General features: G+C 41.9%; 1 protein-coding gene across 3 annotated transcripts in view; it reads right to left on the reverse strand.

Moving 5' to 3' along the window:
- exoc3l2b (exocyst complex component 3-like 2b) overlaps positions 1 to 16819 on the reverse strand; it is a 29413-nt gene extending 12594 nt beyond the window's left edge. Inside the window, exons 1-3 of one of the 3 annotated variants that reach the window (XM_058635036.1) lie at positions 16575 to 16819; positions 2650 to 3162; positions 2336 to 2574 (exon numbers count right to left, since the gene is read on the reverse strand). In XM_058635036.1, coding sequence (XP_058491019.1) covers positions 2336 to 2574; positions 2650 to 3125 — 715 coding nt within the window. In that variant the 5' untranslated portion in view covers positions 3126 to 3162; positions 16575 to 16819. Of the gene's footprint in view, positions 1 to 2335; positions 2575 to 2649; positions 3163 to 9345; positions 9450 to 11756; positions 11990 to 16574 lie in introns of those variants that run through there. The other 2 variants (XM_058635033.1, XM_058635034.1) reach the window with 2 other exon arrangements.
- Between the last annotated feature and the right edge of the window lie 557 nt (positions 16820 to 17376).

Genomic DNA, 17376 nt, shown 5'->3' on the forward strand with positions numbered 1-17376 from the left:
GGTACCTGCATCACTGCTATGTACCGTGTAAACACACACACACACACACACACACACACACACACACAGATCCATCAAAACACAGATCAGAACCTGATCTGCTGATATGGAGATATTCTGAAAACAAGTTTTGACGTGATCAAGACACACTGAGGTTCACTGTGTGTATCACTGTGTGTATCATGTATCATCAAGCAGACCTTCACGTAAACACTCACTGGTTTCTCTTCTTTCATTTAGACTTCATCCTGTCATCACTTCACGTCATGTTTGTGAAATCTTAAGTTATGACATTGACAGCCATCACAGAGGGTGCGTTTGTTTTACTTCCTGCAGTGTCCCTTATGGGCGGATCAGCCAGCATCATGTTTTATTTTAGTGGTGGGTTTACTGTCGTCAGATTTACTTGGTGTGTACTGTCAAGAGTAAGAGCTGGTGGAAAAACAAGGACTGAATTTATACATGTGAACTTATATCAGGCAATCGAAACTTCTAAGTCAATCAAAGTTTCATATTTTATTATTTACTGATTATTTTGATCGATCTTATGATTGTTAGTGCAATTGCTAGTGAAGTGCAAACATGCTCCTAACCCAAAGTTAAGACATTAAACATGTAAACAAGGAACAGAAAATGCAGACACAAAAACACACACGAGATTAATCATTCATTAAAAAAAAAAAAAAAAAGCAGGAGTAAACAGGCTGCAGTAAACAATAGAGGCCCTTCAAAAATTTCCAGGACTGGCCCAATACTTCATCACACACACACTTCCCAAACGCATTCCAATGTTCTTGTGAAAACTCCTGAAGAGTCTCAGCATCTCAGTTTAACTCAGTGAGGTCACACCATGAAACTAATCTCTCTTTCTCGTTCTCGACTGCAACGACATTAAAACCAAATCAAGTCTTGTTAGTCACACGAGTAAAGAGGACACCAACTCCTCTGCTAAGGCTTAATGCTAAGCTAACTGCTTTTATTGTAAAGCGCAAGAGTGACGCATATTTTCAGATGTTTGGAGGTAGAAGTCCAACTTCCTTTCCTCATCTTCTGCCCCGCCTCTCACTCAGGGTACGAACACACACAGACTTCACCTTCGTCATTGGGAGAATCTTAACACTGAGTGGCTTTTGAGACGTTTCATCAAATATTTGAACTTAAGCAACACAAAGGTTTCACATAAAAAACTAGTTTTGTCACCAAAAAAAAAAAGACAATACTAATAATAACACTAACATGTTGTGGCCCTGGAACACAGACACAACTATAGCTTAAACATAACCTCGCCCACTGATGCTATGTTTGTTGCTGTCTGATTTGTAGACACATGCAAGCAGTGACATCACATACGCTGTAGTGGAAAATAAAACTGCAGCTCTGATCAATGTTTACAGCAGAAAACTCAAGATAAGACCTCTTATCAGTGACACCACTAATGGGGTCTAAAGGATTGGTTTTACATGGGTAGATGGAGTCATGTCATTTTACCACAGGACATCTTTAATAATAATTTCACACTGGACAAGAAATCTCAGTCAAACTATTACAAGTGGAAGGGGTGAATGGATTTACGCACCACCATCACCTCCTGTCGCTTCTTCAAGCGCTTCATCCATGCTCGATGAACCATGGAAAACTACTTGTAAACAGGATTGGATGGAAGACTTATTTGCTGCTCTATTCATGACATGTAATATTCGCACGAGATTAGTATCACCTGGGGTACCATGTTTCCTGACCTTTTTACCTAATCTTTACTGACATCGTCCGGTAATGATTATTGACATGGCACATTCGAACAGGACTAACATGACTGAGAAGCTCTGGTAATAATAACTTTTCCTCACCTCCCCATGTAAAACTAACCCCATCCAAATAGGGCTCTAGTGTGAGTCTCACTGACCTGGCGTATTCTTGCAGAGCGTGATGAAGTCAAATTGAGTAGAGATGCCAAACACTAAACTCTACATCAGTGGTCACCAACGTGGTGCCCACGGGCACCTGGTAGCCCGCGAGCAGCCAACGAGGTGCCCGCGGGCTCATTTCACTTCACCTCACTTGTATGTATCTATATGATCACTGAGTAAAATGTCCTTGATATTGTTTATAAAAACTGTGATAATCATGAGGAGTAAGCACTGGAATTAATGTGTATGCAATTGAATGCATAATATTTATCATTTAAATGGTAAACTGCATAAAATGTTAATATGGTAGCCCTCCATATTATTCTCTACCCTTCAGGTAGCTCTCGGTCTCAAAAAGGTTGGTGACCCCTGCTCTACATCCTTAAAACAGTCCATGCCTTGTGGAATCGCTGCCATGCTTTTCTTACCCGACAGTGGCTCCCTGGGCTTCACCTCCTCCACCACCACCACCTCGTGTACAGACGGGTCCTCGGTACCCTGCGATGTGCGGTCAGCCATCGACTCCTTCTTCAGCTTCCCCCGGCCGACCATCTTCATGAAGGACACACGGCGGCTGGTGGAGTCGCACTCACTTTCCGTACAGTTCAGCTCACCATTGAACGACTCTTTGTAGGAGCTGAGGGTGTCGCGATATTTCCCTGCAAACCTGGAGGGATGTGAAGACAGAAAGGTCAAATCTGCGATCCCAGCTCTGGCCACTCCCACCCAAACTCAAAAGTACCTGAGCAAACTTCCTTCCGAGCTCCGCCTCCCTCTCTTCTTCTTCTCTCCGGGTGAAGGCGATCCCTGCACTGTCCCCTGTGGGGATGGAGTGGTATTTCCTTTGCTTCGCGCTGACGACCTCAGTGACTTCCCCAGCTTTCCCAGACTCTTCAGCGGTGACTTGAACTTGAAGGAGCCCTTCGCTGAGCCACTGCCTCCACCACCGCTTCCCTTTTTCCCCTCATTGGCCTCGTTCTCGTCCTCTTCGTCCTCAAACGGGTTGCGGTCTCTCGGCACGTCGCCATCCAGAAGCGAGCTGCCGGGGGACCAATGGTTGTCGTGGCCACCATTGTCACGGATGCCGTCGTCGTCGAAGGGGTTGTGGTGGTGATGGTGTGGGGTGATGTTGAGGCTCATCCTGCGGAGAATCCAAGCGTTTTCGAGAGTCGGACCGCCGCCTTTCAGACGCACTGGGAGGTTCTTGAGGACAGGCATGATGGAGGTGGGGGAGGGGGGACAGGGAGGTGGGTATCTAAGGAGGGAAGAGAGTTAAAGAGTCAGAGGAAAATCTGTGACGTTTGTCCTTTTTTAACCAATGACACAGTGAGACATGTGCTATGCTGTCATATGATTGGACGCCTGTTGACCGACACCAGAGACAGAAAAACTTCAGCAACTGTGGAGAATTAAACACAATCATTTTTATCCATATGTGACCTGAACACACCACAGGTTTGTTAAGGTTCCACATTTTGTAATAAAAAAAAAAAAGTAAAAAGAGAAAAATAATTAAAACAAAATAAAAAAAAAAATCCTGAATGCATTATGTAAGCATCGAAAAATATTATAATAACATTAGAACAAATATTTGAAGTATTCTAATATAATTCATGACTAAAAACTTATTTAAACAAAACTATGAAATAAATGTAAGTGCATTAAGTATAATAAGAGTCTATCCTTGAGGTTCAGAGACATTCAAACTGCATGAATTAAAAAACACACACTAAAAATAATCTCAAATCAACATAAATTAAATCTTTCCCTCTTTCTTTCTCTTATAAACTATGACGATATGTAGTAAATAACAAAATGTGACCAAGATTTTTTTAACGCATTCTGGGTTTTTATACAAAATGAAATAGATTATCACACTTTTTTATTATTATTATTAGATTATTACTTTTGATCTCAGAGGATAAATACATATAATAATTTCCTCAAAGTCCAGCAGCTTTAACCACAAACCTGTCCTGATGCCATGGCAACAGAAAAGGCTTGTATCTGATTCGCTGTGACAACACTGAGGGCTCAGAGCGAAGGACTCTTGAAAATGTCATTGTCCCCTTGAAACAAGGATCAAGGATCCGAAACCAAAGTGTCCCAGGGAACAGGAAACGCCGCTCTCCGATTTGCAGCCAGGTGTTTAATGAATTATGAAGGTCCACAGTTCAACCTTTGTTCAGAGGTCGAGGTGTGCCAACCTGGAGGTAACCATGGCAACAGCACAGATGCTGGGCCACACCCCAACACCCACATGTTCCCAGCGACATAAAACATTAAGACATAAAATCGTCAAACATTAATGGCACAGGCGGAGCAACGGTGGTTGTGTCAATGATTCACAGGAAAAGTCTTTATGACTCAAACGCAAACAAACTGACACTTTAAGCATTTCCATACAGCGATAAGGAGGATTTGAGGGAAACCATCAGTGGGAGACGTGTTTTTGTGAGCTGATTTAAGGGACAGCTCAGGTTTTTATAAAGTGCAGTTGTTTGACAATAGTTTTTCTCAAGGGCCAAATAAATAAACTGAATGAATATCTGTTTATGAAGCGAGAAAAGGTCACAACTGAAACGTTCAAAACGGTTAGTGATGTATAGGCATTCAATCAATGAAAGGATTAATTCAGCAATTACTTAAGTGTGAGTAAAAACAAACAAATGAACCTTGAACCAACCGAGATTTCAGTCTATCACGAGGTTCCCTGGAAACAGTTTTGTCACAAATGACAGAAGTTTTGACTTTGAACGCACGCGTGTCTGTGTGTGCGTGTGTGAGCGGATGTTGTTCATGTTTTTAGTTTCCAGTCTCACCAGCTCAGGCCACACTGCGACAGCCAGAAATAGGCACACGCACACACACACACACACACACACAAACATATACACACACAAAGAGGAAAACACACACTGGTGCTCAGCGTGCAGAGCCAAGTGGGAAGTGATTCAACAACGTTGGTTCCATAAATACCCAGCAGCCCCGGCGGCAGGCTCAGGAAACCCACGTGGAGCCCAGTGGCACTCACACACAACCTGTTTTTCTTCAAGAGGGTCTCAGGGCATCACGGAAGCTCCGGGACCCAAACAATGGGAGCGGAAAGGACAGCGATAGTGTGACAGGTCTCTCTACATGCCACTGGGGGCGTGGTCCAGTCACAACATCCAGACCACCATAACAGTGGAGGTGAAGTACGTGCAGAATGTTGAGAAAGAAAGCCACTTAGAGACTCACCTTATAAAATCTGTCAATTTGTACTATAAGCAAATATCCATCTGTGTCACAACCAGACTCTAGGAGCCCGTTGCAGTGTTTAGGACGTTACACCTCCAAATCCACACTTCATGAATGCCATGAATTCACCACTTTCCGAAGGGAAAAAGGGTTTATAGAGCTCCAAACGTCACATGACATGGTCCCCATGAACCCGCCATGTTGGTAGCCTAGTTGGTAGGACTGGTGTCCAGTTTACATCCACGGAGATTGACTGATGTATGGCAAAACCTGACAGACTGAATATCTCTGATCTTATAATGCTCAGGCGTGTTTAGGAACAGGACATTATTCCAGACCTACAGTATCCTGACATCTTCGACTCCCTGATTAGCTTCCCTTCATCTTACTCCAGAGAGTTTACAAGAGCCTGGAGGGAAACAAATGGACAATATCTGGCTTTGTGACAAACATTAAACTCTGGAGTCTACCGGCTAAAGATAGCGTTGTTGTCACTGGATGGGTGTGTGTCGCGTTAGCATAACGTTAGCATTCGCAATGGGCCAGTGTACTGTAAATAATTGCTGTCTATACAGACTTGTAGGTCAGTAAAACCGAGTCCATTATTTACCGAGCGTTAACCACGAAATCTGTTGCTTACTGGCTTCCCATTGTTCGGTCTTCTTCTACTCGCTGTAGGAGACCTACGCCGTCTCTCTGGATCTGTGGGGATCTAGTAAAATGTTCTCCCGTTACCCTGAAGTCCCCTGACTCAGACTGTTTCGGCAGCCCGTAGCTAATTGGAAAGGGAACTTGGCTTGTAACTGCAAATTTTTATTAAATATGCATCTACAAGCCTTACTTTTATGATCAAAACAGCCTGCGACAAGACCAGTTGTGTGACATATTGCCTGATTTACGTGTACATCAGACGTCTATAGAGGTGAACAGCATAGTCTCCTGCCAGAGGGCGTTACCTTGGTTGTCAGCTACCGGAGCTCTTTTCAATGCAGGAGGAAGTTGCATTTGATTGGGTCAAGGTAAGGGACAGCAGCTGATTAGTTGACAATACAGTCTGGTGGCTGGAAGAGGAAATAGCAACAGCATGCCGACGGGGGTAACAAATGGGGGACCAACCAAATCCCATACCAGAGCAACAAATTCAATTTACTGGGGTTACATATCTGTCACATATCTACCAATATCTCTTGCAACATCAAATGGTGTGTGAAACTTCACATGCCAAGTTTGAAGCCTGTCAAGCCAACCTTTGGATTGTCATGCGATTAACAGGCAGACAGACAGATTGGGTGCCCCTGAGCAAGGCACCCAATCCCCCATTGCTGTTTCTGGTGTGTAATAAGGGTGGGTTAAAGGCAGGGGTCAAATTTACCATCACTAATTGGTGTGTGTGATCCATGTGAACGCCTCCTGCCCAGTGTCATATCCATGACATCATAAGTTGAGAGTTTCTGTCAAGTTTCCACAAATTGAGATTATTGACATTTCCAGAAACCCTAACCCTTTTTAGTGGTTGGTTAGCTAATATGTGTAATATTTTCGTCAAACAGACTTTAAATCCATTAAATCGTTTAATTATGGTAGAAAAGATTTCCCTACTGACTGATTTTTCTTGGCATTACATCTACATTTTATCTCGTGCCGTGGCCATAAAATTGCCAACCATGTTGTGACAAAAAACTTAATCAAGGCAGCATCAGACCCCATGAGACAGTGAGCATGTTTTAGCTGCACTAAAACATTATGTGAAGGTCGACTTTTCAGTGTCACAAAACACAAACAGGAACCAGGAGCAGAAGCTATTATCCAATCAGACGTGGACACAGCCCTAAGCCTTGACCTGCGATCAAGGTGGAAAGTGGCGAGTCTGATGACTAATGGCCGTATAGATAGTGAGCTGATGGATGTCTGCAGGAGGAAACAGTGAGAACAGTCAGTCCGTTCAAAAATAACAACAATTCAGACGGCTCATCACTCACTTCCTGCTCACACTTTATCACTATGTGATACTATGTATGTGTGCATGCAAATAGTTATGCAAAACTAACAAACTGCTGCTGCCACAAACACAACTTCTTCAAACTCCAAAATTGTTCACACTTGTTTCTCAGAACTATCATCATAATTCACAACAGGGGTCACAAACACGTTTGGTTATTTTAAATTGAACGTAAAAGTTTTAAGTCTAAAAAGATGTTTCAAGAAAAGCTTCTAGTCCAATTGCTACTGAACTGTGACCTGGAAGAATTTCAATCTACATACACAAAATACCAATCCCTTAAGAAAAACTCTGCAAACCACTTGTTAAGATTCAGAGTCTATGCCAACAGAATGTCTCAGTCCGACTCTTTGCCAACAAAAAAACCCCAAAAACTCTGAGCTAAATCTGACTTCCAATGTTAAATCTAAGTTGCCACCAAATACATCATTCATTCATTCAAATCTGATGTGTGTTTTTTATTTTTTTTATTTTTGCCCATAAGTGAAGAGGATTTTTTGAAAAGGTGATATTTTTAGGACATCATCAGTGGGTAGATTCTACTAAAATTTAGTGGGAACATACTCAGGTGATCACCTATCCATCACAAAAAAATGATATCCTTTATAAAAAACGAACGAAGCTTTTCCATGTCGTTTTATACGCGATACACAGTAGTGACTAGATAATCAGTTATTTTTCAGTGTACTGAATCATTAGAATCTGTTAATTAAAAAGATTATTTCAGTACTTCCTGCATGACCGGAGCACAGACTCCATCTGACACAATCACTGAGCTGAATGAGTTGTGACTGGGCTCATGATTGCCGGCTTTTGGCAGTGCCGTCACTAAATACACCAGACTCCTCTGTTAAATACTGAGATTTTAAAAAATGTGGACGTCGCACCCACAACTCTTCCAGTGACAACACTCTCTGAACAATCAGTGGCCAGCAGTCTGACGACGTCACATTTTGGTCTCAGCTCAGCTTGAGCAGGTAATAAAAAAGTCCTGGGTACTATCTCTAATGGAAAAGCAAAGAAAACGGGTTGAGCCGACCCACGCCAATGAAAACGTAACCTCGGTGGAGGAGCGAAGAGCTCAGACAGACAAAGAAAGTGTTTTTATGTCACGCTGATTATAGATCAGCAGCGGCTGTTTGTGTTTCCAGTGAAGACTCATCAAGAGTGGATGATTGATGAAAGTTGAGCGGCTGATAATAAAAGAACTTTATTGGCTCCAAAGTCCCATCAGCCACCCCCGTGACGTCTTGTCCTCATGGGTAAAAACTGATCCACCAAGAGTGATTATCCAAGGTTGACCTGTCCTCATGAGACGATTATGACAAAATATATGAAATAGCTAATAGGACAAAAATGAAGAGAAAGCATTCTTCATGGAAAAGGTCAAGTGTCAACTGCGTTCAAAAGAAAAGACTGTTTCTTTCAGCATGTGGAGTCAAGCGATCAAGAATATGGTTATTTTTCTTCAAGGTATAAAGTCAGGTGTTTAACATTCAAGACACAGAGTATGGACCCTTCCATTAAATCCAGAAATAATAACAGCAGGTTATATAAGTTTGCCTGCAGGCAGAGACACTGAGGGACAATGTGTGGGCACCAGCACAAAAATATAACACGTGAGCTCTGTGAGGCTCCAGGACGCCGCCCCACATTTTACACCATTTAAATAATTCTGAAGTTGCTTCGAGGTCAGTTACCCATGCCGCATCTGTATCTCATTTAGTCTAAACTGCTGATTCAGCAGTGTCTGAGGAGGACAGCTCTGAGGACAGCTGTTCACAGAAATGTAACTTCATCTCGTCCCCGAAGACGAATGTGGTGAAGTACAGTGGAGACAGGAAGGAAGTCACACAGCGCAGGTTAATGACAATGTGATGAAAAGATGAAGACTGTTCTGGATTGAAGTTGGTCCATAAGATTTTGAACTTTTGTTCCATATATTTTGTTACATTTTAAACTGTTGAAGAGCCTCCATAACAGGCCAGTCAGCTGTGAATGGTCAGCCACTTTTAAAGAATGTGTCTGAAATGTGACACATTCCTGGTCCATTGTGAGAACAGCAGTATCCATGGTAACAATGGCATCTGGTCAACTCACTCACATGACACGCCATGTCATTAATGTGATAACGGGATAGTTTGTGATTTTTTAAATGGGTTAGATTAGGTTCTTAGACATAGTCCGTGTGTTACCTACAGGTGAGTGTGCTCCGTGTCACAACATCTCTCACTGTGTGAGCGTGGGTTTTCTCCAATTTCCTCCCACAGTCCAAAGGCATGCAGATTTGGGGTTTAGGCAAATTGGACACTATAAATTGACCATAGGTGGGAAAGTGAATGGTTGTTTGTCTCCATGTGGTCCTGTGATGGGCAGGGGATCTGTCCAGGGTGTACCCCACCTTTCGCCCTATATCAGCTGAGATTGGCTGAGATTAAAAACATTGGTCTGGGAAAGCGAGTTGTTAACAAGGTGACACAAACTTCAGTTTTCTGTTGGAAAAGGCTGTATAACAGCAAGATGAAGCATTGAACATATTCTTAAGATATTGTAGACATGAATTATGATTATTGATCATTTATCATAGTTACTAAATGAATCGCAAACTATTTTGGTTATCGTTTTATGAGTTTTTTTAAATAATTAAAACAAGCTTTCTGATTTTTCAGCTTTTTAAATGTGAATATTTTCTGGGTTTTTTTAGCTGAATATCCAATCCACGGTTGAACATTTGCTATATGATTCACAATGTCAGAGGGAATGGTAATTTTTACATCATTATTCTCATTTTCATTCAAAAAACTAATTTAATATGATTACTGTGTGATATTTGAACAGATCTATGAGAAACAAAGATGTTCTCTTCAGTCTGTTGTAAAAAGACTTTTATAGATCAAGACAATTAACATAAAATGTTATTTTATCGCATTTGAAAATTGCAGCAGCTATAATCCAATCCAGTCCAAAACACATTTTTAAAAACAACATTGTCGACCAAAGTGCTGGACATCGCAAGCTCACTGAGTCCAATGCCAAAGCGAAGAGATGAGTGATGTGAAGAGGCAAACCCCAGTTTGGGACCTGCAACTGCTCACCCCAACATGAAGTGCGTTACAGTTATCCAGTGGAGTAGCTATGAAGGCCTGTTTGAATCTATGAGTTTTTCAAGGTCGTGGCTCAGCAGAAATGATTAACCTTGGCTATTTGCCATAAGTGAAAGAAACTGGTTTTAAAACACAGCTAATCTGTTTATCAATCTTAAAATCAGTGCCCAGGATTACCCCCAGGTTTCTAACCATGAGTTTGTTGCAAAGGGCTGGAATCGAGGAGATAACAGATGACAGATTAATGGATTATGAAAATAATCGTTAGTTGCAGCTCTACCTTTGTACAACTACCTCAAACAACCATATATATTAACATCTGCCTGACGGCACACTACATCATCGCTTTAAGTTCATGTACTCGGGTCGCCGACAACACAGGGGTCATAGTTCAAAACAGCACAGAGGAGAGTTCAGACAGAAGGAGAAGTTTATCAGTTCTGCAGGAAGTTAGAATGTCACAGTCAGCAGGTCTGTGGAGGGTCATGACAGAGAGAGTTTATTCATTCATTTAATTTTTCACTGCTTCATTTGCTCTTTGAATCCAGTGTAAACCTGGCTGAGCGTGTGGGTGTGGCAAAGGAACAGACGGAGACACTGATCCCTCTTCATTCCCCATTCTCCTGTTTGTTGACAACTTTATTGCGACAATGACTCTCCTGACTCAGCAGCCGGCGTCATATGTCAGTGAAAGCAGCAGCGGTCGCTGAATGAAGCCACAGTGCGCACATGTCAGAGATGCCTCTCTGCTGCAGGACAAAACACACAGTGAGGACGGATCACCTGAATCAGCATCCATGGAGCAACAGCAACAGACGACACCCCACACTGAGATATCACTAGTCCATTATTTCACAAAGTCACGAAAGCAAAACTCTAAATGAACAGTTCAATAATTACATTTACTGTGACTTTAGATCCAGCTGCTGCTCATCAGTTTAATGCAACTATCCCTTTAAGGACTCTCTATTGAATTCGATTCTTTGGACAGCCTAACCAAAGGACTGTCCCCAACCCTCACCAGAACCATTTAATGACTAAACCCAACCTTCACTGAACCACAATTCAGATTTTAGGAATACACTGAACCAGTTCCTCAGAAATGAGGTTCTGGTCTCCATGAGGACTACTAGGTCCTAAAGAGGTAGCAAATACAAGAACACACCTGATTAGGGAGGCAGAGCAAAGAGCCATGAAGACAAAGTCATGGAGGACATTTACTCACTAACGATTGCTGCAGGCCCAAAACGCACCATGAAAGTCATCCAGAGACATACACAATCAAACAATCAATCAATCAATCAATCAATCAATCAATAAATAAATCAATCAATCAGAGAACCTCACTGTCACAGTGAACGTGTCCTTCACTGCACATACACACACAGACAAAAAGAACATTTCCAACATAATTTATGACGATTCACGTCATAAATCCTAAAGTTTCATAATGTCTGTTTGTAATTAAACAACTTTAAAAACCATGTTTAAACTTTTTGGACTCACTGCAGAGACTCATGTTGGCGGATCAGAGGCTCACAACGGCATCACAACCCGGTACCAAAGCATCACAGGCGGCGGACACGAGGTCAGAGTGTGGCGGAGATCCGGCGGTGTCCGTGTGTCTCCAAGTGTCCTTGTCCTTGTCCCTGTCTCTCAAGCTCTGCTCGCCTTCTGCTCTAATCAGCAGCGGGTGCTGCGTTCATGCGCGGTGGGAAATGTCGATATCACTGACAAGGCTTCAGCTTCTCGCGCAGGGAAAGTGTTTTTTTTTCTCCAAGAGATGACGTATTCACGCCCTCCTTTTTAAGTTTTTGACATTAACATGAACATGATCATCTGTGAGACTCATATTATATCACATTAAATACTAAGAAAGTGTTTTGAAATGGTTCCCCACTGACCATGAAGGCACCGCATCAGCCAATCACGTAGGAATTAAGTGCCAGAGATCGAACTTTCATGAATGGTCTGTAAAGTTTATAAAGCGATGACGCGAGTACATGTGATTTCGTGTCGGAAACACCGGGTTCTGTGAAACACACAAATGCCCCAAACTTTGTGGAGAACATTAACATACTATTGTTCTCTCAGGTTGATTAAAAATGAGAATATATGAACTTGAGTGAAACGTAAACGACACAATATCCAAAAAGCCAACAGAGACTCTTCTGGGATTTTGTATTACAAATGGCGGACAGGTGAAGAAGAAACTACGTCAGAAAGCGAGCGCGGTTTTTCGACAACCTGGTTATGTAGTTAGCCTAGCATTAGCGCCAGGAAAGCAGTCGCCTGTTGTGTTTACTAGTGATACTTGCAATGGTCGCTGAAGGTTCTCCGTCATCCAGGTCATAATCTTCTTCAGTAGTTAGCTGTGGGGCGACTGGGCCTGATTGTAACTAGCGCAGGGGTCTGCAACCTGCGGCTCTAGTGCCATGTGTGGCTCTTCAGCCCCTCTGCAGTGATGCCTTTTAGCTTGGAAAAAAAAAATATATATATACATATAATATATATATTATATACATATATATGTATATATATATTTTCTGTCAGCATGAACACATCTTATTTAGAGATCAAGATGAATAAAAGTGTTTTAATACATTGTCACATTCAATGTCTACATCAAATGCAATATTTAAAAGAAAAGACAAAGTTGTGTGTAAAATATGAGTAGCCATTCCTGAAAGTTGAGTATTAACAGCAATGAAACAGTTTTCTTTCTGTAGTTCTTAAATTTCATAAATGCAACAAACTATGACTGACTCCTGACCCCCATCACCAGAACCAAGCATGAACTTTCACCGTCGCTGCCCCTACCCTCTGGATTTCCCTTCCACAACATGACATTTTTTAATTAATTTATTTATTTTTACTCTTTTCTTTTCTTATTTTATTAAGGGCTTTTAAGTGTCAGGAAAAGTACAATAGAAATTTGATGTATTATTAAAATTAAGGCAAAACAAAATCACTTTGTGTCCATCTTGAACACATGTCACCGGAGACTTCCTGCTCTATATCTCAGCATGAACAATGAGCAGTGAGGCCTGTGACCTTCAATGACCTCCCTGAGCTCCACAGTCATGTGACCTGAGTCCAGTCAAACACCTGGCAGGTGCATGATTGTGATGTCATGAAAAAAGGACACGATGAAGAGTTTTGACACTGATCACGTTGTTCTTATTGTTCATGTTGACATAACACAGTTAAGCCTGGCGTAACCATGGTAACCATGGTATATAAGTGTCTGTCACACCTGAGGCTCATGGGTCTGGTCAAAGTCTCAGCCTCAGAGTTTCATTCCAGCTTCAATCGACTTCCTGCTTCTTGTTTTCTCACTCACACACACACACACACACACACACATGTGTCACCTTGTTTGTGTACATTTTTCTATGGTTGTGGGGAACAAACTTGGACGTCACTCATCAGTTAGTCAGCTGGTAACCACACACACCTCACAAAAGAACTGACACAATACTCATTAACTCTACTTTCTCTGCTTGTGTGTGCGCACACACACACACACATAGGGTGAAATGAAAACCAGATGATTGTTGAAGGTCAAACGGTGAATAAAGGAGAAGTTTGTACATTTCATCACTGGATTTAATGTTAGTGTAAGTAAACACTGCCATTTGTGCTTCTTGTAAACAGCTGATAGAGCAGATTTAGTCTCTGACATGTCTCAATCCACTTTTGTTTCTTTTCCTCTTCAGACCAAACTTCTCACATTTGCTCACAAGTCCAGTCCCCTCTTCCTCCTCACCACTCCATATGAAGGTGGTCAAACTCTCCTGGTTATATAAACCACAGAGAATCTAAATGTGACAGTAAACCTTTGACTTTGCAGAACATGCAGCCACCGCGCAGCCCAGAACCAGCCTGAGACAGGGAGGCTTCCTCACAAGGAAAAACTGATTTTAAGATACTTAACAAAAGGCTCACCAAATAAAATGCAAACACATCAGCTTGTATTAACAATATATATTTAAGGATATGTTTAACAGTTTTAATCTCCACCAAAGTCCATAGAGAAAATCAGTGATTATACATCATGGTACACACAAGTTACTGATTCACTACTGCTTCCATCAGTAAGTTCAAATATGTTGTTCTGTGGCTTCAGTCAGTGAGTTTACATGCAGTTTAATCAAGCTAAGGCCGTAGTACGACTAAGACAGGCAACCGCACAACTTGCCGAATCCAAGTATACATGCGGAGGAGAATATCAATTTATTGGCCGTGTACATCTGACTCCCTAGGTGGCGCTGTATCTAAGCTAGTCTGTATTGAATTAGCTTCCTGTTGACCTTTATACATGTTAATCATGATACAAATGAGATTGAGCATAGCTCTTGTGGTTGCTGTATTGTTGTAATTTCTGGCAGCAGTACTGCCGTTTATACGTCATCTCCTTTTACCTCCGGGTCAAAGACTGGGGAGGACATTTTGGTGCATGCGCAAAACACCGACTCCAGTCTGACTAAGCATACACATATATACATACAGGAGTAATCAGACTATAATATATAATCGCATTATCCACGTATGTTAGTCTAAGTGTAAACATGACATTAAAAATAAATTACCCACTAAACTTGGACTTTTAACATGCGTGTAATGTTCAGATATACCTCAGTTACAGTAAAGCAGCAGCTCTTGGCTAAAAGTGCTAATCTGTATGTGAGTCAGTACCTCAAACAAACAACAAAACGTAAACTATCTCTTTAACCCTCTTTAACCTGTCTCCAGTGTCCTAGTTGACCTCTGATCTGTGTCCAGCTCACGTCCCTCTGCTTCTTAAACCAGTTCTGTTCAAGATTCAACATTGACGCGGTCCAGCGAACCCACCCATGTTTACACCAGATTTAAGCATCAACAGGGTGTTAAAGTCACCTGTAGCTTAAGACACGCCCACTGATGTCATCACACTCCACCTTCTTATTCCAAGTGGAAACAACGTGATTTCAATGATTTCTGCCTGAAATGTTCTGAATGGTTCAAAACTAGGTGCACAAACCAGAAGTGAACCTGCACTGGGATCAGAGCCTGGGGCAGAGTCCTCTGATGTTTGCATTCTGTAAATACCGTGTGCACCAGTACCAGCAGACATTTGTGACCACATGAATTATTACATGTCGACTGCTCAAGCTCGAGGTAAAATGAGGGGACCTGGTACATAATGTATGTAACAACACAGACCCTCGTTTAGGAACGAATGCCACCATGAACGCTTAAGTGTGAGCAGAAAATGTGCAAAACTCTGCAAACGTGGAATGAAGAAAGTACGACGAGAGCTTTACACACTCACACATAGAGAAGGTGTCAGTTAGCAGACACACACACACACACAGCTGAGAAAACGACAGCAGGATGTCAGGCTAATGCTAAACAGTGCAAACTATTTATAGGATATTCACTTTCATCTCTGTGTCTAGTTTAGCCTAGCTTAGCATAAAGGATGGAGATGGGAATTTAGAAAAACCTTGAGCTGCAATGGAGAACTTTGAGCTGTGTTCGGGGGCTTTGGACTGCGATGTAACCGGGTGAGACTGAGCAGGGACGGCAAAAGTCAAGAATTGGTGCATTTCCTGTTCAAATACAGGGGAGCCGAGCCAGGTCTTGGCCTGTGCTAACCCTCACACACTGGGTTGATGCATGCATGTCTGATGCTGTCTTTCTGTATGTCTTTCTGTATGTTTGCAGACACGTTTGTTATACACCCGGACTTCCCACAGTCTGACTAATATCTTCAATGAATGTGTGACGGGCCACATGGTTGGTGTAGTGGTGAGCACTAGTCTTGCCTTTGCAGCAAGAAGACCCGGTTTTCGCGCCAGGTTCTCGATTAAGAGGTCAGAACTGTGGTTAATAGCTTCAGGCTGTAGAGGGCAGTGTTACACCTATTAGTGTACAGTCTGTCAGAATTTACAGGAAGAAGAAAAAGAAGAAGGAACAGTTGTGTTAGCACCATCACAACACAGAACCATATTCCCTCTGTGACAGCTCCTCAAAACAACGTGGATCAGTGTGTGAATGATGCCAGTGCGAATGCTCATCCAAACTCAGTGTTCCACAGATTAGAATGAGGGCTGTAGAGAGTCATTCAGAGTCACAGTGAACACCTGTTACCACGGAAACTGTTCACAAGACCAAAATCTAACAAATCTAATGTGTAAAACATGAGCATACTATGATTTGCTAATCAGCATACAGATACGACTTATGGAAATGTCACTGATACAAGTCATAAACTGTGTAAACACACACACATACACACACACAGTCTCTCTCTGTGTGAGCGTGCATGATGATTCTTACCTTATTCTTCTTTTTCTGTAGAACAAAGACAAATAAATCCAAATGTCTCTTCAAGACACACAGTATGTGTGTGTCCTCAGCTCTTCTGTCTTCTCTCAGGTTTCTTCCTCCTTTGCTCCAGGTTCTATTTGGTTCTGTTGGGTTTTGTTGGGTACTGTTGGGTTTTACTGGGTTCTGGCAGGTTCTACTGTCCTCCGGTCCACCATGTCTTAGTTCTTGATGTTGTGTCTGACTCTGTTGCCTTCTGTCCGACTCTGCTCATTCTTCGCTTGTCTCTCCTGCTCAGTGTTTCCTGTTTGTTTTATTTTCTAACAGCAGCAGGAAATGGTCATCTTTTCCTCTTCCTACACACACACACACACACACACACACACACAGATCTGACATGGCAGACCCTTGGACAACGATGTAAAAGGCCTTCAGACTGACAGACGTATTTGTGTCTTATTGATTGATCTTTGATTGATAGCCAGTTCACTTTCCTTCAGACTTGCCTCTTCAAACAGAAGCATGGGGCCCCGGGGCCTCTTTAACGTCCCTCTGTACCTCTGACCTATTCATGGTCGCCAGATTCTTGTTACATTGCTTCTCATTGGTGTTTGTTTTCATTCAAAAAAAATTCATTTTAATTTTGATTTTATTTCAATTTTTATACAGATAATGATCGCACTTTGTTGCTGTAATTTGCTGTAGTTTCTATTTTTACTGATATATTCTGTCTGCGACCAGATAACAAAAGTAAATAAACAACATTTTTGAATCATTAAATAAATGTTAATAGAAAAAAAATGTCTTTCTGTAT

The sequence above is a fragment of the Solea solea genome, chromosome 7, assembly GCF_958295425.1.
Source record: "Solea solea chromosome 7, fSolSol10.1, whole genome shotgun sequence".
In the NCBI taxonomy this organism is placed as follows: Eukaryota; Metazoa; Chordata; class Actinopteri; order Pleuronectiformes; family Soleidae; genus Solea; species Solea solea.